Source organism: Equus caballus, chromosome 16, assembly GCF_041296265.1.
Source record: "Equus caballus isolate H_3958 breed thoroughbred chromosome 16, TB-T2T, whole genome shotgun sequence".
Classification (NCBI taxonomy): domain Eukaryota; kingdom Metazoa; phylum Chordata; class Mammalia; order Perissodactyla; family Equidae; genus Equus; species Equus caballus.
The window spans coordinates 47,286,719-47,313,031 of record NC_091699.1 but is presented as its reverse complement, the minus strand read 5'-3'; the positions used below and the strand labels follow the sequence as shown (position 1 = coordinate 47,313,031).

At 55.7% G+C, this 26,313-nt stretch overlaps 1 protein-coding gene across 14 annotated transcripts in view; it reads left to right on the top strand.

Annotated features, from left to right (window-relative positions):
* RAD54L2 (RAD54 like 2) overlaps positions 1-25,679 on the top strand; it is a 176,221-nt gene extending 150,542 nt beyond the window's left edge. For 8 of the 14 annotated variants that reach the window (XM_070237544.1, XM_070237543.1, XM_023621238.2 and 5 more), the window contains 3 exons: positions 8,223-8,444; positions 21,429-21,597; positions 25,087-25,679. In XM_070237544.1, the coding sequence (XP_070093645.1) occupies positions 8,223-8,444; positions 21,429-21,597; positions 25,087-25,379 (684 nt within the window). In that variant the 3' untranslated portion in view covers positions 25,380-25,679. Of the gene's footprint in view, positions 1-8,222; positions 8,445-21,428; positions 21,598-23,554 lie in introns of all 14 variants that reach the window. The other 6 variants (XM_070237545.1, XM_070237550.1, XM_070237551.1 and 3 more) reach the window with 4 other exon arrangements.
* The last annotated feature ends 634 nt before the right edge of the window (positions 25,680-26,313 follow it).

Here is a 26,313-nt window from a genome sequence, read left to right as displayed (position 1 = left end):
CTCTCTGCCAGGTTCTGCTTGACACCTGCACTCTGGAGATCAGCAGACCTGGCCCTGCCCTCAGGAAGCTTAGGTAGTTGGCAAGTCAGCCCCACAAATGAATCTCCAACAAGGAACTGTGCTCAGTGCCCACAGAGCTTTGAGCTGTGGGTTTGGGGAGGGTGCCTCAAGTCTGCTGAGGAGGCTCAGTGAGGAGGTAGATTTCAGCTGGACCTTCTTCCGTGAGTAGAATTTTGCTCTGCTGGGAAGGGCCTCCTGGCTAAGAGAACTGCAACAGCAAAGGCCTGGAGACATGAGATGACATGGGAAGTGTGGCCAGTGGACATACAGTGGAGGGAGAAAGAAGTAGAAGTGTTCACTGGGCCAGGTGGTGGGAGGTACAGTGGTTGGGAGGAGAGGTGTGGCACAGTTTGCCACCTGTGATTTAGGGAGCTAACCAGATGGCAGGTGGAAGAGGGAAGGAGATGAGGCAGGGAGGCCATCGAAGAGGAGATTAGGCTGGGCCCAGGTGAGAGGTGCTATGGCTCAGTTGAGGGGAGAGTAGCTATGGAGATTTTGAGGTCACATGGCTGGGAGATGGCAGTAAGTGGGAGTTGAGAGCACTGGGGCCCAAGTGGGATGTGGCAGGTGCTTGCCTGTGGGAAGCCTTTAGACCAGATGCCCAACCCCTAGCCCTGCAAGGGTCTATTGTTTAAGTCCCTGCCTCTCCCATACCTGGTCTAGTTGAAGGCCTCAGTAGGAGGGAGGAGTGCCCTTGCAGCTGCCTCTTTCCTCGTTGGCATGTCTGCCTCTTCCAGAAGCAGCATGTTGCCTCTTGGGTGCTAATTCCAGGGTGAGAAAAGGGTAAGGTAGCAGGATACCTTAGGGTCAGTGCTGGAGGCTGGTCCATGGAAAAGTGAAGAACCCCGGCATGATGTGTTCTCCCCATGGCCTACTGGCCCAGCCACTGCCTCCAGGCAGCCCACCATACAGCTCTCCTAGAGGTATGGTGGACCCTATGGGGAGGGCCTTGAGTGTCTAGGGTTGGCTGGGCACAGCCTGACTTGGGTGCCACTGTGGGGGGCCATGGCCTGAGACTACAGCCTTGAGGCTGGTAGTCCTGGGTTCTGATTCTGTCTTGTCACTGTTCTGCTGTGTGATCTTGGGCGTATCACATAATCTCTCTGAGCCTCATTTCCTCATCTGCTGAGTAGTGTTAAAATACCTGCTTCATAGGTAGGCTGGCAAGGGTTAAATTAAGTGACATAGGTGAGACATTCACCTCAGCACTTGCTCCTCAGTAGATGTTTAACAACAACAAACAAAACGGTAGAAAAAACACTCATGCTAATTAGGTGTGATGAGGGTTAGGCTGAGTACTCATGACCTGGGCCTAGACCCTTGGCCTGGCTGTGGACATCTGGTTGGCACAGAGGATGAACGTATAGGTCAAAGTGGCCCCTCTGATCCTGTCCCTCCCAGTCCTGGGTCACTCCAGAAGACACTTGTGTCCCCATTCAGGGCTAGGTCATATCCTGATATCAGGGATGGCTCAGGGATATTTAGTCCCCACCTACTCTGGGAGCTGGGTAGTGTATTCCCTTCCTGGTAGAGATCCTAAAAGTTCAGTGAACCATGGACCCTAGGCTTCAGGTGCTCATGGCTATCACAGACTCTTTGGTCCATAAGGACCTGAGACTTCTGGGTTCACACTGCTGGTGTTATAGAGGAGGAGACTGAGGATTAGATAGCAGGAGTTGAGGTACTAATTTCACACAGTTCACTCATGCTTTTTTGTTTTCATTCAACAAATATTTGAGCACCTGATTCCTTCCACTCTCTGCTGAGCACTGGGGCACTGTGGGGATCAAGGGACCCAGCCCTCAGGACTTCTCCGTGTGGAGGTGTCGAGAGCCTGAAGGAGAGGCCCCATCCAGTCCTGGAGAAGGCTAAGAACCCAAGCTTTCTGCTCCGTAGGTTGCCTCCCCCAGCAGTGTCCAGCATGGGGCCCTGCATATGTGGTTCACAGAAGGAAGGGAAAAGATAAACTGAGCTGAGTGTCCCATCCCTCCTCTCCCTCTTCAGCTCAGCACAACAGGAGCTATAACCTGTTTCTCTGTGAGTGTGGGGAGGAAGTAAGGCTATTTCAGGCTATGTGAGTGGGGCAGGGGAGAGGCAGCCACCTGCCATGGATGCTGCTCACCCCCATGAGGCATGGGATGACAGGTCCCTAGCCACTCTCCTTCCTAGGCAAGGGGAGGCTGCTTCCTGAGAGAGGCCTGGTGAGGCCTCACCTGGTCTGGCTGTGGGCCTAGGAAGTGACACAGGAAAGGGCACCAGCAAGGCAAGATTGTGGCAATTGCTGTGGACCCTTTCATATCAGATGCTGCTTGAGTATATATATCCTGGAGATAGATAGATATGGATTAATGTATGTATGTCAGCCCTGTATCCTGGAGTTCTGTATGGGAGGAGACTGCAAAGTCTGGGCAAGTGGTTCATGTGAGGCAGGAGGAAGCATTCTGTTTTCCATCCCTGAGGGCCTTGGTGGAGTGAGGGGAGGAAGGAAGGAGCATATGGCAGCAAATGGACAGACCCTGGCAGTGGTTCATAGGTGTCCCTCTTCTCTCCAGGGCCGGGCATTCATGGTGTATGGCCATTTCCTCTTCTAAGTACCGATGGAGGGGGGTGAGTTCCGGAGTCAGTCACTGATTCTGCGCATCCCCCCCACCCCCTGCTCCCCAGCACACACATGCACACAGATACACAGATCCAGTTCTGCTTTGCCCTTGTATAGCTGGAGAAGGGTCAGAACTGCTCTGCTCTTAGCCCTGCTTCTGAGGTGGGGCCTGGGGGTTTGGATAGTGACTTTAGCCTACCCATCTGGGCCTGATCTCTCTGGGAGCCTTGGGTGTTGGGGAGAGGGAAGGAGCTGGACACCTGAACACCTCACTTGATCCTGGCCAGCTCTGGCCTGTGGACAGGCTCTAGTGGTTGGGCTGCTGTCACTGTGCCCATGGGTCTATTCTGTCTGCCAGCCTGGCCTTCCACCTCGTGCCCCACCCTCTGCTGCCACTGTCTCCACTGCTGTTTGGGGCTTGAGCAACCTGCCTGTCTGCCCTTGTGGGGAGCCTGGCTGAAGCAAGTGGGGCATGGCAGCTGGTTCAGTTTACCTGGCCAAGGTCTAGGAGGGGGTGCTTGCCACAGGCATGGAGTGGGTGGGGGGACTGATGACACTTGGGTGCTACTTTTAGTAAGCTGGACCGCATAGAAGCTCTTTTTTTCCCTTAGTCCACTGAGAGTTGGCCCAGGGCCACCAAGTCTGCAGGAGCTGAGGCTGGTGAGAGTTATGACTTAGGCCTGTGCCATACTTCCCCTTCCACTTAAGTGTGTGTGGGATGGGGCCTCCCTCCCCTTCCTGGAAGCACTGAGGTTACATGGAGCCTAGGAAAAGGTGAGAGAGAAGGATTTCCCTGGATTGACCTCTTCACAAGGGCAATGGGGGTGTGGGCTGGGCTGATGTTTCCTGAGGGATGATTTTCCCCCAGGATGATTTTCCTGTGATGATTTTCTGCCAGATGGAGTTCAGGCTTTTGCTCCACAGCAGGTTAATTGCATGGGGCAGCCCTGGGAAAGCAAGCCCCTCTTTGCCCAGCAGAGCTACCTTTGGAAGGGAGAAGGGATAGGTGTGGGAGGAGAGGGCTTTGGGCTCCTCTTCAGTTTGAATCAAGGCTCTACTACTTACCAGTGTGTGACTCTGAGCAAGACACTTGGCCTCTCTGAGAATCCCTACCTCGAGGTTTTTGTTTCTCTGGGGACTAAATAGTAAGGATAAAGCCCAATGCCCAGCCCCTAATAGGTGCTTAGCCCTTTTGGCATCCACCCTTGCCTCTGAGGGCGTTGTCCCACTGGGACTTTGTACTTTCAGGAACCCTGCCTGCCTGCCTCTGGCCTAGCCTCCTGCAGGTTTCCTGGGCTGTGGGAGGAGGTGCAGCATAGGAAGAAGCTATTTTCCAGGCCGTTCCTGGCCAGGGCGTATTTCTCCGGGTCCCAAGTGACTGTGGGTTGTGTGGAGCCAGTCTGCCTGGGTTCGAATCCTGACTCCAACACTGCCTTGCTGTTTGACCTTTGCTGTTTCTGGGTCTCAGAGTTGGTTACAGTACCCACTGCACATTACTGTTTGGATTTAATGAGCTGATGTGTGGAAAGCAATAACTGGGGCAGGTGGTGAGTACCTTGTCAGATACCAGCTGTTGTTGCTAGGATTATGCTTAGGTGTGAAAAGAGGAAGGCCCTTAAAGACTTCTAGATGGGCGCTCCCAGAAAGCCCCTGGATCCCCGCTTTGGAGGTTGATAACCTACTGACTTCTTTCCCCCTTAGCCTGATATATGGGTCTTGTCCTCTGGCATGGGCATCTGCGTTGCCCACGTCCTGGTTAGTGCCGGCCCCACTGTTCACCCTCCAGTAAAGGGCAGGTGTGGCTGCTCTGTTCCCCTGGGGGGCACCAGTGCAAGCAAAGGGCACTTCCCCTCCTTTTCCCCTTTCCTTGGGCAACTGGATAGACTGGCCAGGGAGGAGTCAAGTCTGGCCTGGGATTGGCAGACAGTGCAGCTGTCCCTGTCACGTTATGGAGATTATGGACTTGGGGCTGGCCATTTCTATTGAGCCCGAGGGCTGGATTTGGTCTGGGCTGGCTGACACCATTTTTTCTTCCTGGATCCTGGGAGATACCGATCTTGTCCAGTTTCCAGACTCAGGGAGTCTTGGCCAGGCAAGAACCCTCTCTTCACTATGGTCTCACACAACAGGGTCAGCAGGGTACTGTGAGGTTTCTCCAGAACGGGCAGTGGGGCCAGCTCATACCTGGAAGCTTTAGGTTTCAAGCAGTCTACCTCAGGAATCCTCATAGCCTGAAGGAAGTGCTCTGATATCTCTTTCCTAGTTCTCTTGCTTTGAGGGCAGATTCTGGCCTGCTTTTACCCAAAGTGGTGGTAAGTCCGACCACTGCCCTGTCTTCCTGGTGTGGCTCCTTGCTGGTGGTAGTTCTGGTCCAGCTCTTGTTCTGGGCACAGGTGCTGAGAGAATAATTGATATCGGGAGGAAAGGGAGCAGGCAGATGGAACTGGGAGAGCCAGGCTGACCTCCTAGGGTCAGATCCAATAAAAACGTTACATTGAACCAAGGTGGGTGGGGTTTCTAGCTATCAGGACACTCCCACCTTATAGGCCTTTGACAGCCTCAGTGGGCCATTCCCCTGGAGGTAGGCCTGGGCTCTTCTTGGACTCCAGGGAAGCCTTCCCCTGCTCCTAGACCAGTCTTGTCACTTCCTGGCTTGTCTTAGGGCCTATCCCATCTTCTCCTTGCTGGTGCCTGTTTCAGCTGCCCTCTGGCTCCAGCTTAGTACAGGGCTGCTTAGCAGGTGGTGGGCTGCCTGAGTAACATCCTAGGCTGCCCCTTAGCCACTGGCCAGGGCAGGGGTGGGGGCAGGAAGTACCCTCACTTGTGGAATTGAGAGTTGCTCAGGCAGGCAAGGGAGTACCTGTGCCGCACACACCTCTGGGAGCTCAGGAGCTCTGTCTCCTTATTAGCTGCTTCCCTGCCCTGTGACAGAAGCTCCTCCTTTTTCAAGGTGGAGGGAGAGTAGATTTGCTCATGGTGCAGGGCCCATGTGTGCATGCATGTACTGTCACTGAGCGCACCTGAAGAACTTTCTGTGTGCCTGGATTTTTCTGCCTAGGGTCCTGGAGTGATGGGGAGAGATGGAGAGGCCATGAGTTACAGTGCAGCACAAGACCCACTCCCTCGGGTGGGCATTGGGGATCAGAGAATAGAGGCTGCTTAGCAGGGAGCAACAGAAGGCTTTGAGGAGGAAGGTTGAGCTGAGTCTTGAAGGAGAGGCATGAGCTTCCCAGGCACAAGGGACTCTAGAGAAGAGTGAAGAAGGACATTCCAGGCAGAGGATGTAGCTTACGAAAAGGGAAATAGTTGCACGTGGGTGTGCAGGGGCGGTGGGAGGCTGGCAAGGTGGGCTGGGCCAGAGCCTGGGTTTGTCCTCCCTCTGCCACTCAGATGCTTAGTGGGCACCTGCCCACCTGGGTCCGAGCCCCTGCTGGGGCCTGGGGATGCAGAAAAGGAGTGCTAGGTGAGTGTATGGACAAATCTAGGCAGTCGTGTATGGGCCACTTAAGACAGCCTTGCATGCTGGGCTTGGGCATGTCATCTTAGAGGTGAATTGGGATCCATTGAGAGGTTATAAGCAGGATGATCACAGGTGTTCTGGTGCCTTTTAGGGTCTCAGGAGGATGTTGAGCTGCTGAAGTAATCCCAGGAAAGACCCTGGGACCTAAACCCAGGCAGGGCAGGGGTTGGAGAGATCAAATGACCTTCCATCCATTTCTCCATCTAACCTATATTGGATGTTTCTTTTGTACAGTATAGTTTGCTAGGGTCAGGAACAGAAAGACGAGCTTTGTGGCAGCAGGCACTGTCCCTTGGTCTGTGCCTGCTGGAACCTCCTGCCTTTCTGGCCTTTCTCAAGTCTTGGGGTGTGAATGGGGCAGTTGCACCACCTAGAGACAAGAGGTGGTACTGCAGTGAGCTCCTCCAGTGCCTCTGCCTGGGTAGGGTGGGAGGAGCGTCAGGCAGAGAGAAGTGACTGTGCTGTAAGGTAGACTTGATGTGGGCAAGAGTTTACAGCAAAATGTTGGTGTGCGTATGTAGGGGTACCACAGAGCCACCCTGAAAGACTCCCCAAGAGGATGTTTGAACCTGAAGGGTGGAAAGGGTGGAGCTGCATGTTCAGATATTTGGGTGGATGGGCATTCTAGGCCAGGGGTCACTTGTTTGGTCTGTGTCTATAGCTACTAATAACTAACAACAATTGTGGAGTCCTTGCTGAGTGCTGGACCAGGTAAGGCCTCATGTGAGGTATCTTGTTTAATATGACAATTCTGTAAGTGGGTATCAAGGAACTGGGGCTCCAAGAAACCAAGGGACTTGTCCAGAATCACACAACTCAAGATTGACACCCAGGCCTGTCTCTTTCCAGAAGTTGTGGTCCTGACCACTAAACCATATTGCCTGCCACTAAAACCCTGAGCTAGGCTTAATGACATAGGATTCAAGGGAGCAGCAAGGGGGCCAGAGCCCCAAAGAGCTGGGGGTTACCCCAGGGGCTACACAGAGGTAAGAGCCTGGAGTCAATGCCCCAGTCCCAGGCGAAGTGAGACTCCAAGGACAGGGCTGGGTTGGCCAGAGTAGAGAGCCAGAGCAGGGCTTAGAAACCCCTGGAAGATTGTTGACAGGGCTTGGAAAAGGCCAGAATGGGAGGGCAGAGACAAGAACAGGTAAAAATGACTTCATGGTGCTACGAAGATGGGCTAGGGAGAGGAGCACGTGGAGGCAGAAGAAATTTAAATTCAGAAGTTAGTGGGCCCTGGGTAGAGGAAGAAAGGGACCTTCAGATTGAGGAAAACCCGGGATTGAGAGCACGAGGTTTGTGGTGAGCCTCTTGGATTTAGAAACCAGTACTCCTAGGGGCCCAGCTTGAGGACTCGTACAGACTTAGGCAGCAGGAGGTGAGACAAACTGGGGCCCCTTGATGCCAGGAGGAGAAGTGAGTGCTGGGCCTTGCAGCTCTGGGGTCATGCCTAGCAAGTGTTGGAGACTTACATAGGGGCCCCACCTAGCTGGAGTTTGTGGGAGCCAGGGGAGGGAGGGCAGCTAGGGAGAACAGAGTGCAGTGAAGTGATGGTACTAGGGGCCCAGAGAGACTTGGAGGGGAACCAGCAGTCTCTGGGTTAGCCCAGAAGGGACTTGGGAAGTGGGGCAGGGCCTGGGATGGGGCATGGGTTGGAGAGGAGGTCTGGAGGCCCTGGTGATGGTGGCTGGCCCTGCCTGAGGGACTGGGGAAGAGGATCTCTCACACAGTTTCATCAGCAGAGTCTGATGCCATCTCACTTCCTGACCAGTGCTTCCCACAGCCACTCACAGCCAGCACAGGGCCTGTTTATTGGAGGAATAAATGAAGGGATGGATGAGTCCTGCAGCAGGTTGCCACAGGCTGGGGCCACAAATAGGTTCCAGCAGGAAAATAATCCTCTCCATCCTGGTTTCTAGGGCTGTGTGGCCTGTTGGAGCTGGTGGTTCTGCCAGGCCTGAGCTGGCACAGGACCCATGAGGCAAGAGATTTAAGGGTCTCCTTCCTTTGCCCAACCCTGACACTCCTGCTTTGCCTCCCCAGGTGCTCCCTGAGAAATGCCGCTGTGCGGTGGGCAGCATTCTGAGTGAAGGTGAGGAGTCACCCTCCCCTGAACTCATCCACCTCTATCAGAAATTTGGCTTCAAGGTGTTCTCCTTCCCGGCACCCAGCCATGTGGTGACAGCCACCTTCCCCTACACCACCACCCTGTCCATCTGGCTGGCTACCCGCCGTGTCCATCCTGCCTTGGATGCCTACATCAAGGTGAGACACAGGCTGGTGTGTGTGTTGTTGGGGGACAGCCAGTTCTTTGGGTGGGAGCCAGGGACAGCTGCCCAGGCTGGGAGGAAAAGGTGGTTTGGGGATGGCAGCACACTGGGGCCCTCGTGGAGCAGGTGCTTGTGGAGCTAGGAAGATGGGCAGAGGCTGCTTGCATCTCTTCCAGAGGCCTGAGATCTTGTGAGCCACCAGGGTACTTACCAGGAGCATGGGGAGCTTGTTCAGAAATCTAGCCTGGTCAGTTCAGCTCTGGCCTGGACCAGAGACATCCTTAGTGCTCAGACCCCTCTCTGGGCTCAGATGGATGGACAGGCCCACCCTGACACCATCCTGATGGAGGCCTACAGAACATGGGGCCTGAGGCTCCCAGTGGCTGGCAGGCCCCAGGTGTCCCTGTGTTGCCCTTGGTCCTACCTCTGCATGGCTTATGTACCTGCTCCCTGAGCCCAGGACTGGGGCAGCAAAGGCAGGCCCTGTCTCCTTCGGTTCCTAATCTAGTCATTGGCAATGCTGGCAGACTGGCCTGCCTGGAGGGAGCAAGAGAGCAAGATACCAGGAGATCTGACAGCGTCCACAAAGATTTTGTCAAACTTTCTCTGTTGCATATCCCTCCTCCTCTAAAACATTTTGTAGGCTTGGGTGCTAGGGAAGTGACCCCTGTTTGGGCTTGGAAGTGATTGTTTAGTCATCTATTCAACTTGTATTTACTGAATGTCTGTGCACCAGGTGCTGTGCTAGACACAATGTGAGATGTTGGTGTGTAAAATAAGCATTTGCAATGAGGTGGTGGAGATAGGTAATGAAGTCAGACAAAAATGGGATGTGCTAGAAAAGAACAGGATGAGAAAAGGCAGGGGGCCAACTGGGGCAGAGTGGTTGAGGATAGCCTCTAGGAGGAGGTAGCCTCTCAGGCAGAACCCTAGAAGAGTCGTTGGAGAAGGGCTAAGAAGGTTCTAGGCAGAGCAGAGTGAGAGCTTGGGTTTGATCTAAAGGCAGTGGGAAGTCACTGCAGTATTCCAGCCAGGAAAGTAACACAAGCTGGGCCGTGCCTGTACAAGTATATGCTATTTCATCCCTGGGCAGAGGGGGACTGGATCATGGATCCGAGGGACTAGTTGGAGGTGCTTAGGAAACTGTCATAAATCCTGGTGTGAATGGCAGCGGCTTGGATGGAGCAGTGGCTGTAGAGATGCAGACAAGGATGGAGATTTACAATCTATTTTGGAGGTAGAACTGATGGACTTGTGGGTGGATTGGATGTTGGAGAGGGAGAGAGTGGGAGGAGCACAGCAGGCTCCTGTCCCCTCTGGCCTGGGCAGGTGGGTGAGCGTGTAGTGGTTCTTTTCACTGAGATATGGAGAGCTGAGGGACGACCGGGTTTGGGGGGCACCTACCTCTGGGCTGTGTCAGGAGAGCTGGCTGAGAGACTTCCAAGTTGGGGTGTGGCGTCGGCAATGACATGTTTAGTCTGGAGCTTAGAGAAGATTGGGCTGGTGGATATGTTAGGGGACATGAGCCTATTGACAGTATTTGCCCTGGGGGATGGCGTGTGGCAGAAAAGGCTGCACAGAGGGCGTGGCCAGTGTGGCTGGGGTCAGGGAACAGGAGAAGAAAGTCTGCAGGAATGTAAACTTGGCAGATTTGGAGGAACCTGGTGTCTTTGTTCTCCAGAGCAGCTTGGGGAGAGGGACAGGGCCTTGATGATGGAAGTGGGAACTCAGACAGGTCCTGGTTAAGGAGGTGTAAGAGTGGTGTTAGAACTGGGGAATGAATAAATGGATCCCTGAGTCACCAGCTGTGGCCTTTGTGGTCAGGGACAGGAACAGAAGAAACAGGAGGGCTCTCGTGGTAGGGCAGGGGCACAGGGAAGATAGAGGTGGATTTCCTTTGTGAGCTGGAGGGTGGCAGCCAGAAGGGTGCTAGAGAGGATGTGCTTGCCTGGGAGTGGGATTGGGCTGGAAGCTGAGGGGCGGGTGAGGCAGGAGGTTGGGGAGCTGCCTGGTAGTGAGGGCAGGAAAGGAGACATCAGTGCCCAAGGTCTGCTCAACATGCCTCCTGAGGGGGCCTCACCCATTTCACCCACAGAAGGGCTGGTGTGTGGTGTCTCTGGTCCTGTCTGTGCCATCCTCAACCTCAAGGGCCTATCTGGAGGAGCACTCCTGGGAAGAGACTCTCTGGGTTCCAGACCTCAGAATAGGACATGTGGCATGTGGTGTGGTGGTGAGCAGCTCAGTCACCAAAGCCTTTTCCTGGCTTCAGGGGATTATTTTTAGACACCTTTGTCCAAATTTCCCGGCCCCTGACAGCTTCACAGGTTGCCTGGTTTTGACGTCACCTCTTTGATGAAAACCCTCCTCCTTCGTCCTCTTCCCATGGGAGCCTGTCAGCTGTGCTCTGGGCTTAATTCTCCTGGGGTGGGGGCTGGAGCAAGGGGAGTACCATCCTCTTTCCTGCCTGGGATGAGGAAGTCAGGGGGTAGCAAGGGGCTTCTCCAGGCATGTCTGTGAGCCTGCTGGTGTGGGCTTGGCCACCAACTGAGAGAGTGAGAGAGATGCCAGGCTGCCCATGAGGAGTCATGTCCCAGGGTACTCTGCTGGTGCTTGGAGGCAGGGGTCACCTCTGCCCCTGTGTTTAGCCTGATCTTACATCCTAGGGAACAAAGCCAGTGAAAGATGAGGAAGGGGCTGCCTCTCTTTGTTGATCTCAGCTTGCAGTAGACAGGGAGGTGACCCTGTGTCTCTCTGAGCCCAAGAGACAGAAGAGAATATAAGGCTTCCTCCCACACCTGCCCTCTTCCCCAATGCCCTGGCACCAGAGAAAGGGGGCTGCTAATGAGACTCGGGCTCTTCTGACTCTCCCAGCCCTGACAGCTGGCTGCCTTTAACTGTATGTGTGTGTGTACATGCGCCCTTCTTTTTCTCCACCTTTCTGACTGCTCTCTGGATCTGAGCTGAGTACTGTGGAGGTGCTTCAAATGGAATGACAGCAGCCATTGGCTTTCTTTCTCAGGAGGGGTGAGGGAGGCCAGTAGCCCTGCTGCCAGGAGGAGGAAGGGAGAGCCTGGCAGGCTGGGGCTAGTGGTGGAGGTGAGTGGTCTTAGAGCTTTGGGGAGGGAAGGGAGAGCAGCTGCTGTCCTGGCAGTTGCAGATGTGCCTGAGCCTAGGGCAGGATTGGTCTCATGGGACAGCAAGGGTCATGGGGGTCACTGTGAGGAACCTGAAGAGAAGCATTTGTCAGGCATCTGTGGGGATTCTGCAAAGGATGTCTGGGTCCCAGCTTTCTGATCTGTGTGACAGCCACTGGCTCTCTGGCCAGCCTCCCCCATCTTGGCAGCCTGGCAAGCTGAACTATAGGGGCTGGAATTCTGCCTTTCTTCGTGTAAACCACTGGAGACCCACAGGCTGAGCACTCTGGGACAGCGTGTGTGTGAGGGATCCCTGAGTACTGTGTGGCTGTCAGTCTATGTGGAAGATGCCCCAGCTTTGTCAAGCTTCTCCACCAGAGTTCAAGGAGATGACCTCCAGGGCAGGAGGAGACTTCACTCCCTGAACCCCAGAAAGGGGGGTCTTCTGGCAGCTGCAGGAAGGAACTGAGCTTCCTTGAAATTGTAAGGCCACAGAGGAGATGGGCCCAGATGTCGGCTCAGAGCAATAGGCAAAGGCCCCAAAATTCACCGCAGGGTAGAACCTTTTAATGAGTATCCAGGGAAAGCTTGAGGCACATAGAGCAGACCAGGACTGAGTGAGAGGCCTGGGGATCCCATGTGTGGGATTGTGTGTGAGAGGTTCCCAAGCTCAGTACTTGGCTCATATCTCTCTGTAGCAATTGGCAGGGGAGGTCATTGAGAGTGTTAGACTGGCCAGCCGAGCTCCCCTGTGCATGACTTCCTCTCAACAGGATCCATAACCTTTTTCATAAACCCCCTTCCCTAGAGTCTGCTTTCCAGGAGTTTTCAGTGGAGAGTCTTTGTGAAATGTTTGGGCATCTTCTCCTGAGCTCAGGGAGACACAGGGCATTGTCTGAATGGAGGCTGGCTGGCTAGGAAGTATAGACAGGGCCTGGAAGTCAAACACTGACTCTTTCTCCATAGAATTGGAGAGAAGCTGGGCGATTGGGGGTAGGGTGAGTGTAGTGAGCCAGCGTGGGGAAACCTTGGTGTTAGAGTTCTGGGATGGCTGGGTTGATGGAGTTGTCCTACCAGGGGTTTAGAGTGGGTGGGGACCACAGATCATAGATCTCAGATTGCTCTGGGGAGGAGCCTAGGGACTGTGTTGAGGTCCCCCCGTAGCTGGCAGCCAGGGGTAGGAGGGCTGCACTTGGACCCTTACCTGCTCCAACTAGAGTAGCTCTGCCTCTGGGTTTTACACACGAGATGACTTCATGAGCTTTTGTTTGGAGGAGGACATTTAAGACTTATCTGGTTTGAAAACCTCTTTCCTAAGGGTGGTGCGCAACTGGACAGCTGCTCCCTCCACCCCTGGCCAACTGCGTGTCTGTTGTCAAATCTTGAGGTTGCTGTGGCAGCAGCTGCAGTCTGAGTGGAGCTGGGAGGCACCAGGGCTCAACCCTTGTGCAGGTGGGGGTGGGGGCTCCCAGAAGAAGCAGCTGTTTCTGGGGGAGCATGACTGATTGGAAGCTGGACCTGGAGGGAGCCCTGGGAATCTCAGAGTGGAGATCTCCCTGGGGTGATTGTGACTGAACTCTCAAGTGGTGGGTGATAGAATGGCAGTGTCATGGGGCAGCCAGCTGGGAGCTAAGGAACAGGGGCTTCAGCAAGGTGTTTGCGGAAGTAGGTCAGCCTGTTGAGCCTAATTGTGCCTTCCAGCAGCGCAATTCTCTCCAGTTCTGCTGGAGGCTCCTAGCAGCATGGTCCTATCCAGTGGCTCAGAATCTCTTGTATTTGTTTCCCCTTAACCTGCCTGGACGACTTTGAGGGAGTCAGTGGTAGAGATGGTTTGAGTCCACACTGGGGCCAGAACACCAGTGGGGAGCAGCATGGCCCTGGCAGTGGGAATCCAGGTGAGGAGGCACCAACAGGATGTGAAATTTGCGGTCATCTCTCTCTCCCTGCCCGTCACCTTTGCAAGCTAATGTGGGAGGATTCCAAGCTTTGTTTTTAATAAGGAAGGCCCTTCTGGCACTTCAGCTCAGTCACTTACTTACCAGTTATTTACTGACCCTCTTTTGTGTGGCATTGTTCGGAACATGGGGGACCCAGCTAGGAGGCAGTCATAGGGTCCTAATCAAAGCCAGCATCCCTATGATTTTACAAAAGGGGACACTGAGGCCTGGGAAGGGGAGATTACCCAGGGTCAAGGGATGAAGCAGTGGCTGAGTCCAGACTGGGTTCCCTGGGCTGAGGATCATTCTGGTAGCTACATGCCTTTTGCCACTCTGCTCTGTCTGTTAGTGGGGCTGGGCCTAAGAGGCTGAGGACTTGTCATGAACTTGGGATACACTTGGGATGGTGCCCAGGGTGGGCCTGTGATGGCAGCACTCTGGCCCAACAAGCACTTGACCCTCTGTCCCCAGCCCTAGTAGGCAGAATCGGGGGCTGAGGCTGCCAGTCTGGGAGACTGCTAGGGGAGCAAGAAGCAAAGGCCAGGAAGAGCCCAGCTGCCCATTGCCCAGCAGGCACTTGTTAAGAGAGGCCTTGGCAGCTGCTGCAGGTGCCTTATTGGGCCTCATATCCTCACCCTCACTCAGGTGGAGACAGCTCCGTTCCTAGGCTTCCCTCACTGGGGCTCCAGGGCCAGCTCGTCTGCCAATGCTGCCACCTGCTAATTGGCCTGCCCCAGCTCAGAGAGGAGGGCAGTCTCAGCGGCACCAGGACCTGGGGCTGAGTGACAAGCCCCCATAACTCTTTTCTTCCCCATTTTCCCCAGCCCCAGGGCTTAGCCATGCCTAACAGGAGTAAGGTCGGGAGGGGAGGGATGGATTCACGGGGAAAGACAAAGAAGACTTGGGGGTTGTGGCATTTAGGCTGAGCCTTGAAGGATGGGTAATGTTCTCTAAGTGGGAAGGCAGGTCAGGCAGAGGCACTCACCTGGGCATGGCTTGTGTATCCATTGTGGCTGGAGTGCAGGTGGGGAGCAAGGGTTTGGGCCCAAGAGATGAGGTTGCTTCTTGCAGGCTCTAGGGAGCCACTGATGGTATGTGAGCAGATGGGTGACAGCATCCAGGCTGGGCTTTTAAACATGGGGAGATGGGGAGGAAGAGCTGAGGGCCACAGCTGAACTCTGAATGAGGGTAACAAGATAACTGAGAATAACAGTGACTCTCCAGTCCCAAATACCCCCAAGCCAAAAGGAGACCACCCTCCCCCCCCGCCCCCCCACGCCATGCCAGGGCTTGGCTTCCGTGACTCCCCATAGGGAGCTTCCCCTGGATGTTGAAGTGTGGGGGACCCACAGGAGGCCCGCCCTTTCCCCTCCGCTGGCCTAGGCCCTGGAACCTGTTCCTCAGCCTCTCCGGCTTCACCTATCCTCACTCCTCTAGCCCAGGACTCAAAGCACAAAGCCAGCCTTTGCTGAGGCGGGCGTGGGAGCCACCACTCTCGAAATACCAGCTTGAATATGGTAGCTTGGCAGCCCTGCAGGACCCTGGGGGCTGAGGCTTGTCTGGATAGTGCTGTGGGGTTTGGGCCATCACCAATCCAGAGGGAGCCTTCTTCCCCAGGCAGATGGGACTTACCAAGGAAGAATTCTGTTGCTCTTCTCCAGAAAGCTTGAGATTCTGGGAACGAGGAAGAGAGAGAGATTCTGAGGAGGGGGCTTGCCCTCCAGAGCTGAAAAACTCTGCCCTTTGACAGAGTTAAAGACAGGAAGCCTAAGGCTCCAGAGGCAAGGGCTTCCCTGAGGGGCGAGCAGAGGACAGAGGTGCCGGTCGGAGATGACAAATTCAGGGCCTTCTCCTCCCCTACCTTCTCTCCTTTCCCTCTTCTTCTCTCCATCCTCACCTGCCCACCTGTCCTTCCCCTCTGGCACTTCCTGATTCCTCTGGCTCCCAGGTGCTTGGCTTCATGGCTCCATCTGCAATGAGCAGCCTTCCTGCTGCTGGGTAATCAATCAGCAACATTTTCTTCAGCTTTTGAGCCGGTCAGGGCTCAAGGTCCTTGACTGCACAGATCCTGCAAAGAGTGGCTGGATCTTGGAGGGGGGTGGATTGTGGAGCCTGCCATGGTAGCAGCAGCATCTGGGAGGCCGTGGCTCCCCTCCTTGATTTGGAAGGGAGAGTGGTGGGATCTGAGGACTGACCCTCCAGCTCCCTATGGGGCACTCAGTCCCACACTCCCCACCCCACTGGTTTTGCTCCACAAGGGCACAGGAAGGCCAGAGCAGGGCTGAGCTGAGGTTGGATATTGGCTTATCTGGGCCCTGGGGAAGGAAAGGCTGGGCAGGGCTGTAGAGTCAGGGGCTTCCCAGTCCACCCAGGTACTAGGGTTCTTCAGGTCCTGTGTCCCCTGTGCCTGCTTAGAAGAAATCACCCTCTCTTGCTCCTCAATGCCCCAGCCCACCCTGGTCTCCATTGCTGCCAAGTGCCACTACCCCCCCCGCCCCCCGCCCCCACCATGGCCCACCCAGGAAGCCAGGGCCTGGGTGCACAGGAATATGAGCAGAGGTGTAAATTGCGTGGCAAGCTGTCGGCTGTGAGGTGAAAATGAAAAGTCTTCAGGCAATGGCAGCAGGAGGCACAGCAGGCTGGGGTGCCAGGCACAGTGCCCCGCCTCACTGCCCCACTCTCTCTCACACCTTCCCCTTTCTGCAGTCTTCCCCAAGTTCCTGCCCAGACCTGGCTCCTCTGCCATCCCCTCCACTGCCATTCAGGGGGGCTCCCAGATCAGCCCTGGGCTAGCCCCAGCCCGAGGAGGGCCTTTATCTCTTGCTTCCATTATGTTTGCCAACTGGCTGACTAGGCACAGAGACATGGGCTGTGCTTTTTGTTCATTTGTGACCTTCATGTTTGTGGCAGTTTCTCCATTGATTCTTTTTGGGTTTTTCAAGTATATAATTGTCTTAATTTAAGTGATGGTGTTTCTATTTATCTTTTCCAACTCCTCACTTCTTCTGAGATCATCGATTCCAATCTCTTTATTTTTCAGTTGGGGAAATTGAGACCCAGAGAATAGAAGCCACCCGTTTGTCAATATCTAGACCAAGGCTCTGGGCTCCTGCTTGAAGTTCTCTCTACCACTTCCTGTTCCTTCTCTCCCCTCCCTGGCAAGTCTCACCTCATTTCTTGTCTCCTTTGCCTATCATTTTTAGAGCTTCGGGCCCTCCTGCTGTGAGGGGGGAGGGTGCTCACCAACCCTTCTGCAGGCTCTCCCTCCTCGCACTGCAAGGCCCCCAGAGCTGTCTCCTGCTGTCACCTCCCACCCCACAGTCAGGTTTAGGTTCTGGGCCAGAGGCTGTTGGGAGGCCCAGTGGGGATGAGAGGGAGCCAGGGGGAGGGAGTTTGACAGAAGTTTCCTGGGCAAAATAATAACAATGTGCCACATGCCAGCCACAGCCCCTGCTGCGCCTCCCCCATCACTTTGCACTTGCAATGCAGACCAGCTGCCTAAGGGGCCTCTAGGGTCTGAGCCCCCGCTTGCAGGGACTGCTGTGTGCAGGCGGGTGCACGTTGGTGTCTGTGTAATTAAAAATGAGCATGCCTCACTTCACCCAGTGAGGAGAAGCCACCACCTCGGGTGGGATGCAACAGCTCTTTGCTGGCTGTGTGGCTGCCTGGCTGTCCGGATGGAGGGATGGATCAGACTGGGCAGCTCAGGGTGACAGGCAGGACAAGTGCCCCTCCTCCTAGGAGGGTAAGGGCCTGTGATAGGGTAAACACGGACAGAACAGATCTCATCCCTTTCTGGGCCTAGAACTCATGTAGGAGATATGTGACCCATTGCCTTGACCCATACCCATTGCCTTGCCCTTTTAGGGATTTGAGGCCACCTAGATCTGAGCAAACCCAGCCTCTGGGCAGCCTGGGAGTGGGATCCACTCTCAGTCTCCATCTGGGCCTGACCTCTTCTGTTTCCCACACCCTGCCCACCCCTACCTGAAGCTAGGGCGTAGGTTGATGCTTTGAGAGCAGAACACCAAACAAGGGTAGTTCAGGTCCTCTCTCTTTCCTTCCTCCTCCCCTCCCCTAATTCAGTAAAAATATTCAGTCAGGAGAGGCACTGTGGGTCCTATGGGGAAACCTTGGCCCAGCATGTCAATCTAGCCCCTTTGCAGGAACTCTGAGCTGTGTTTGGGCCAAATGCTTGCCCCTCACCCGGGAGGTGAGCTCAACCTGATGTGTGGAGGGTAGTGTGGGGTTGTGTCCTCAAGGTATCTGAGGCAGTGGCACCATGGCAGCCTTGTGTGTGCTGCTCCTTCCTTTGTCCGCCAGCATGGAGTGGTGGTGGAGGAAGTGCTGGCGACTAAGGTCTCCTGGAAATCTCTGCATTATAGATGGTGTCCCAAGTCCCCTCTTGTGTCTGCTTGTGGAAGGCCTAGGTGGGAGGGAAGACTTAGGGGTGTGTCAGAGGGACTAGAATTCCTGAATCCAGTTTCTAGCAGTTCCTGGTGGCACCTTGGCATGATTAGCTGACTTCTCCCTGTTAGGTGGGGAGGGTTGTAGATGTCTGCATCTCTCCCACCTTGGAGAGGGGCCTTGTGGTCCCCTTGAGTCTGTGTGTGGGAGTCAGTTGCTCTGGGTTGTGGCCTCATCAGATAGCCTGTGGCTTCAGTGCCAGAGCAGATTCTCTGTCCTGGTGCTGCTTTCAGAAGCCTCTCACTGTCTGGGCTGTGGGAGAGGGTGTGCCCAGGTCTGGGAGGCCTCCAGGCTCACGCAGGCCCCTTTCCCTAGCAGTACCAGCCCAGCATGGCATTGACCTGGTGTCCTTGGCCCTTGGCAATGTGCTCTCCAAGGTCTCCCTGGGGCTAGCTGAGGAAGAGGCAGCTGGCCTTGCCTTCCTCCGATGATTTTCCAATATTTACCAGCTCATCGACATGTTGCCCAGTCTGCAGCTCCTGCTGTGGAGCAAGGACCTGAGAGCTGGCCCCTGGCTACCCTCGCTTCCCTCAGAGGCTGCACCTGGCTGGGAGGGAAAGGGCTTGTCCTCTCTGCCTGATCTCTTAGGGACAGGGCATATGGCTAGTCCTGCCCCTCACCCTCTATCCCCAGCCCCCACTAGACTCATAGCTCAGTGGGAAGAGCTTGGAGAGGGGTCTCCCAGGAGAGGCTGCAGGGACAACTACAAGCCCCTCCTCTGCCTATGGGCCTGGATTGGAAGTTCATGCCTTTGCCTTCTTCCTGCCCCTTCTCCTCTGCCCCTGAGTCTGAATTTTGACAGGACCCAGCATGTGTTAAAATGATTTGGGGCTGAGCCATCAATGTGATTTTAATTAGCTCTGTGCTTCCCTTCAACAGGGAGGGCCAGGGGCCCCCAGGTGGCAGGGGTAGGACCCGGCTGGGCTCTGGTATGAAGCTGCCCCTCCAGGGGCTTGGGGGACAGGCTTGGGCAGCTGGCGCTCCCCGTGTGGGATAGTGTGAGGAGGGAGGACTGGGCAGAGAAGGAAGGGCTGTGTAGCCAGGCCACAGTTTTCTCTCCCTCTTCTGTCTCCTCTGTTCCTCTGTTCTCCCCGATGGCTTTGAGATGAAGGCGACGGCAAGGATGGAGGATGTAGTTTCCTTGGCAACGGGGCTGTCCACAGCCAGGCAACTTCAGAGCCGGGCTCTCTGGAGGAGGCAGATGCGCAGAGCAGCCGCAGAGCTGCCTCCCGCCTGCCAGTGAGGGGGCTGGCAGAGCAGGTGGCAAGGGTGCCTGCCTGGTGCTGCCCACCCTGATGCCCGGCTTAGAGCAGAGGGTGGAAAGCACTATTGCTGTTATCATCCCTGTTACTTCTAGAAGGGAAGCTAGGTGTGTGGCCTGAGTGTTGACAGGGTTGGGGTAGGGCCCCATTGTCCTTGGAATTTCTGGGTAGGCACAGGCTCTCTGGTGCCTGGGAGCATCCCCAAAAGCCAGTTGTCTACAGCTCTTGAGAGATGGGCCTCCAGGTAGCTGATGGCCGCTCAGTGGCTTCCCTTTGTGGACCTTTTGAATGCCCAGAGCGTGGGGATGCTGGTGAAGGCCATGCCCCGATTGGGTTTCGGGGCCCTTTTCTTCCATTTAGCTGCCAGGGTAGGACCTGGACCTTCTTCAGGGAGCCTCCCTGACCCTGGTCTTAGTGACCTGGCCCAATTCACTGAGTGGAGCTCAAGTTTGGCAGATGCCTGCCTACAAGTGCTGGCGTTAGAGGAGCCCCAGAACCTGGTGGCTCCTGCTTCCTGACGTTAGACTCCTCTTGAGCACCAAGGTTGGGGTGAGTGTGTGGGCAGATGGAGAAGCAGAGGCAGCCATTGGTTTCTTCAAAGATAGGAGGAGCTGGAGGCATGGACTCATGAGATGCCCCAAAGATCACCCAGGTTGGCAAAAAAGATTGGACTCAAACTATTAAAAAATAATAACTTTCCTTCATGACCCTGGAGGTGTCAGGGCTAGGCTGTCCCACTCTGCATTTGAGCACACAGAGACTTAGGATGAAAGGCCTTCCCTGGGTCACTCATGGAGTCAGAGGCTGAGCTGGCAGCTAGACCTTGGGCCGGGCCATCCACCCCCAACGTGGCCTCCTAGATGCACCCTGCCTCCAGCCGGCTGCTGAGGGCCCTGGCTAGATAAACCTTTCAGGCTTACCCCTCCTTCTCTCTTTCCCTGAGGGGTTCATTTTTACCCCTTTTCACTTGGTTTAATTGGAGGGGGTTCCTGAACTCTAAGGTTGGCCAGGCAGGCAGACAAGTAGAGTCCTGGAGTGACTTCTCCCCACCAGGCAATAAGTCTCTCATTACCGATGAGTGGAAGGCTCATTTCAGAGCTCGTGGTGAGAGCCGGGCGGGTGCTATAAATAGCCATGTTGTGAAGGTTGGCGGGTGAGCAGTGACAGGGCAGGGGCCTCACAGTCATCTTAGTGGGTAATTGCACTCCATCACAAGAAAGGGGGATGGGCTCGGGAGCAAGATGCTCTTGACCCCTTTCTGATTGTTCCTGCCTGCCTCAGCACAGCTCTGGCATATGTCTGTGCCCTCTTCCACACACATTGGGGGATGGGGAGCTTTGGGTTCTATGTCCAGGCTGAGGGGAGTGGAGTGTCTGTCTCAGAACTTGGGGTCCCATAAGCTGGTACTTCAGCCCACTGGGGAGTTGGGATAATGTCCAGTGTTAGATCTGCTTGTCCTGCTTGCCCTTCCAGTCTAGGGTCTGCCTCCTCCCCCTTGGCTGAAACTATGGGCCCAGGTGCGAGAAGGGATGGGAACCAACCACATCTGATAGTCTTAGAGGTTGGTGTAGACCTGAATTAGCAGGGGGATAATAGTGGAAGAGGGATTTAGCTGGCCTGGAGCCCCTGTCCAGGCTTCTTCAGTAACATGTCTGCAAGGGCAGGGTCAGGGGCACTGACCTCTCCTGATATCTGTGGGTCACTCAGCGTTGTTTGGGGTGCAGAGGAAGTCACAATCAGGGGATCCTGGGATGGAAAGTCTGGCAGATCAGACCTTGCCTTGGCTTGGGTGCCTGGGGCCATAGTTCATGGGGTCCCTGTCCTCGAGTAGTCCAGGGTGCTAAGCTTCATGGTTCCATGAGACCAGGGCTTTCTGGAACAGCCTTTTGGTCCCAGACATACACATAGGATTAGCAATGCCAGGCTCCTGGGTTCTTTTAGTACCTGTCCTAGGGTGTTGTCCCAAGGACTTCTGAGTCCTCAGACCACTGCCACCTAGAATGTGGGGCCCTTCCCTTAGGGTGCTCTATGTGTGCCTCCCTCCTTGAGGGAGATTGGGGTAGGAGGCAAAGCCAGCCCCCAGGAAGGGAATAAACAATAGACAGTTCCTGGGACCACTCAGGGACAAGTGGGTCAGAGGCCCTATAGGGCTCGTTCTACCTTTTGCCACTCTGACAAGGAACGGAAGCTGTGTGCCCACCCTCGACTGGAGATCTACCAGCAAGACCAGATCTATTTCATGTGCCCACTGGCACGGCAGGGAGACTTCTATGTGCCTGAGATGAAGGAGACAGAGCGGAAAAGCCGGATGCCTGTGGAAGCCAGTGATGCCCAGATGGATGGCACAGGTATGTAGGATGGGAGAATCAGGGTGGGGCCCTGCCTGGAGTCCTTCTCTCTGGACTTGCTGGGTATGGTTGAGGAGGCTTCTCCCTGGCTGAGTTGGCACTGTGGGTGTCCAGGCTAAGCTTGGCAGAGATGGAGGAAGGAGACCTGCCTACCCCAGGCCCCACATGCAGATGCCTATTCCAGACATGTGAATCCATGTAGATGTAGATTCACGCATATTACCCCTGGCAATACAGATACAAAGACCATGTCCAGATCCCCCTCAGATGCAACAGGAGTACCCTTGGAAACACAGATCACAGACAGCTTCCACGTGCTCGTGGGAGGGGGCTGAGGCTTCACAGGAAAGGTATCACTTGGGTTGGGCTCATCAGGAAATAAGATTGGCACTGGATCTGGAAGGTAAAGAGGGAACAAGATGTTTTCCAGTATGGGGCCCTGCCCAGAACCAGCTGCTTTTGCCCTGCCAGAGAGCAACCAGGGAGCTTGCAGAGGGGAGCCAGATTAGGGCCCTTCCACCAGTGCAGCTTTCATACCCCAGGGCCAGGCCAGTTGCTTGCCTGCTCTCAGCCCACCCCCCTGCCATGACCTCTTGTGACCCTAGGCTGTCCCCAAGGATGAGGGGGCCTTCTGGTAACATCCCAAGTAGTCCAAAGGGCTCCAACCCTTGGCCCTGCTGGTGAAGCCTTGTGTGACTCTGGAAGTCCATGACCTGTGGGAGTGGCACAGGGCTGGGAGGAAAGCGGCTGTCCCTCTTCACCTCCTTTAGGAAGCTCCCTCTGTCCATCCAGTCTTCAACAGTCAAGGTCACGCTAGAGAAGCATGTGTTGGCAGGGGCAGGGGGGTACTGGGAGGCAGTCTCCACTCCCTAAGGGCCATGTCTAACACAGTTAACTTCATCTGCCACTTAATTACCTCCATGGAGCACTGTTCCCACCCGCCTGGTAGTGCCCGGCAGACACTCTTCAGCGCCTGTACTGTGGGTACAGGACGTGGCACAAGGTCAGCAGGCCCAGGCAGTCCCCTGGGCAGGAATGGGAAATGCTGTGACCTTCCTTCAACCTCTCTCTGCTGCCTGCGTCCCCCTCCATGGACCACCCACCCAACTTCCCTCCCAAACACTGCCTGCCAGAGGTGTTGAAGGACTGCTTGGCATCCACTACAGCTGGCTGCAGCTGAAGCTCCCACGCCCCCAGCTCTTTGGCCTGTCCTTCCCAGCAGCCTGCCTGCCCAGTCCCTGTTGGGCGGAGGGGTCTGCCCACCTCTGACAGGGTCTGCTCTGACACCCAGGGTGGACTCCGGGTGTCTGCCTGCCAGGTGCATGCCACTTGTGTGGCAGTGTGTGGTGGGCGCCTGTCCACCCAAGGCTTGGCCTGACCCTGCCTGCCTCCCCGCTGAGGCCCCTCTTGGGCTGGGAGGTGAAAGGGGATGATTAGCTGCCTTGTGCCTGTTATTACATTGATGTATTATTTAGCTCCAGAGAGGCGATGAATATTTGATCTCTTTGCACTGGCTGTGGGCAGTGGAGGAGGGAGGGACTGGGGTGATGGTGGCAGCTTCATTCCCTGCCCCAGCAGTCCTGGAATTTAGGTGCTGCCCTGCCTTGCTTGTCCTCTTCTGCCCTGGGACTCAGGCCCAGGACTCTGGGACTTCCTCCTATGCAGACCTTGGTGGGGCTGGAGGGATGCCACTTCCCTGCTTTGGACTCCTTTGCCAGAAAGTGTCCACATGTCCCTAGGGGCTGTCCCCATCCCAGCCTGGTGGGCCCTGGCCTGAAGGGGCACCCCTGGGCTCCTTCCTCTGATCACTCCTAGCCCAGGAGCTGGGAGAGGGAGGAAGCAAGCAGGCAGATTCCCACAGCTGAGTCCCAAGAGAGCCAGTGAGTGGGTGGGTGGGTAGAACATGACAGTTAAAGGAGGCCAGGGAAAAACTATCCCCTTGCTATGTTCCTTTCAGGCCTGCAGCTCCTGGGGCACTGATCATTTAAGGAGCAAATGAGGGGCTGGAGTCCTGCCCCAGAATCAGAGGGAACTACGTATTACTCAGGGCATTGCTCGGCCTCTCCTTGAATGCCTCCACCCTGGGAGCCATGACTGGAGCCCCAGCGAGAAGAGAGCCCTGGGTCAACAGCCTGGCACTTCCAGAGCTCAACATACCCCTGCCAGTAGGACCCAGAGGACATCTTCTTGGGGCCAAGGGGATCCAGGGGGCAGACCCCAAATCCCTCCACCCCTGCCGTAGGCTCCAGCTGAGGCTCAGTAAAAGTTCCAGGCCAAGTCCAAATGCCAAGCAGTCCCCAGCTGCGCCTGGCTCAGGACTCTATCACCATGGAGACAGGATTTGGGGAAGCTGGCCCACCCTTCACCTTCTGTGATATTCAACAGCTGCCCCCCTCTGTCTCACACAGGAAGAGAGGCATATCAGCCTTCTCTCAGTCTGGATTCCTACACAGTGGGCCTGAGCTCTTTGCCCCTCATTGTCACCCCTCAACTGCTGTCAGTGCCTCTGATCTGGGGAGATGAATTGAGGAGTTGCTCCTGAATAGGGGAGATGAGGGGGCTGCTTGTCTGGTGGACATGTTGGGGGTCGAAGGAGCAGGCTGGGAGGGATCTGGACTCTCAGCCCAGCTCAGGACCATCTCAGGGCTCTCCAGCTGCCAGCAGAGTGCTCTCATGGTCCCCTCTGCTACTTTGTGGCTCAGGAACCACCATTGGTTGGGCAGGGTAAGGGCTCCTCTGGGGTGACCCAGGCACAGGGTAAGAAAGCCCCCAAGATGCTTCATCCCAGCACCCTCCTCCTGTGCAACTGGTTGAGCATTTCTCAGGACTTCTCCAACCCACTCCTGCCCCAGCCTCCTCCTCAGATCAGGGCTCAGCCAGAAGCAAGGGCCAGCTGACTTCCTGGATATGGATGTTCCTTGGGGAGCCCTGCATGGAGGGAGGTGGGCAGGAGAGTAGGCCTCCTGGTCCATTTTTTCCATCCTCATGCCTTATGGGCAATGTTCTGTAGCTGACCTTGCACAAACCTCTCTCCAAGCCTGAAATGGGCAGTGGAGGAGGGGACACTACTTGAGTCTCTTTGTTCTTCCCTCAGCTCCTCACCTCTGGGCTGAGTGGTCCTTAATGGACTGTTGGCGGGGGAGGGGGTTGGTGGGCAGCAGGCTTTGTGGGAGTGCAGGGAGCTGAGGCTAATTCGGGGTAAGGAGAGGAATGCACAGCAGGCTACCCTCCTTCCTTCCCTCCCCGCTCTCTCCCTCTGCCCTGTCAGTGCAGCCCCAATCAGGGCAGAGGGCAGAGGGCAGCTGGAATGAGCCTCCTGAGCCAGGGGCAGAGGGCAGCTGGAATGAGCCTCCTGAGCCAGGGGCAGCTTTATTATTCATGAGCACACTGTGTATGCTGAGTTGATTGGATGGTGGTGGAGCTTCTGTCTTCTCCCAGAAGGAGGGGGCAGGGGTCCTAGCTAACCTGTGCTCCCTCTTCCTGGCCCAGGAGCTGACACGATGAGTGACACAAGTTCTGTAAGCCTGGAGGTGGGTCCTGGCAGCCGAGAGACTTCCGCTGCCACACTCTCCCCTGGGGTGAGCAGCCGTGGCTGGGACGACGGTGACACCCGCAGTGAGCACAGCTATAGCGAGTCGGGTGCCAGCGGCTCGTCCTTTGAGGAGCTGGACATGGAGGGTGACGGACCCCCGGGGGAGCCAAGGCTGAGCCCTGAGGCCGAGCCCCTGGGGACTGCCAAGTGGCCCTGGGAGCCTAGTACCCCTGAGAAGGGTGAGGAGTAACCCAAGGCCCACACCCTTGTGTGGTGTGCTTACTAAGGAACTGAGCAGATTCTCCAGCCCTCTTTCTCCTTCACCTCCCATGCCCAGGCTGGAGCCAGGGATCTCAGGGAGATCTGACTTCCACGGCCCTGGGCCTCTAGCCAAGCCTTCTCCTCATTGCCGGTTCAGCTCCCAGGGCCAAAGGAGCCAAGGACTGTTTTCTGCACCCAGCCTCCTGGGCTGCCACCCCTGTTACATTTTTTTCAGATTTACATTGGAGCTTCCAGGACCCAGAATAAAGCAAATGATTTTGTTGTTTCACCTGGATTTGGGCTGTGCATTTGTTTGTTTGTTCCACCTTGGGGAGCCCTGTGCAGATAGGCGTGGAGTGGGCAGGAGCACCCCAAGCCCAAGGAGAGGAGGGAATGTGGCTAGGTATCCTCGGGTTGGGGGAGGAAGGGTGTATTTGAGGCCCTGCCCTCCCTGCTCTGTGGCCTCAATTGACAGCTGCCCCTCCATTGCAGCAGCTCCAGGGACTCCCTCAGGCTGCATGAGAGCAGGCAGAGCAAGGCAAAGGGTGTGACAGCTGAGCATGGGGTGCCCTCCAGGGCTCAGGAGTGGGGAGCTCACAGCCTGCCTTTGTCTGCCTCCAAGGGATGCCTTTGTATCTGAGGCTCGAGTGTGCCTGTGCTCATGCTGCTATCTGCCCAGCAGGTGAGGACGTCTCTGCTGTGCTTGCCAGTGCTTGTGTGCCTGTATGTGTGTCTGTGTGCGCACATGCACATGCCTTTGGTTCAGCGTAACCATGGATGGTCTGCTGGTAGTGGTCCTGGGTGAGACTATGCCCATGTGGACATCAGGATGTGATTGTGGTTGGTCATGGCTGTATTTGTGTGGATGGCTATGTGGCTATGTGCACATGTTGCTGTACTTTATGTGTCTAACTTTATGAGCT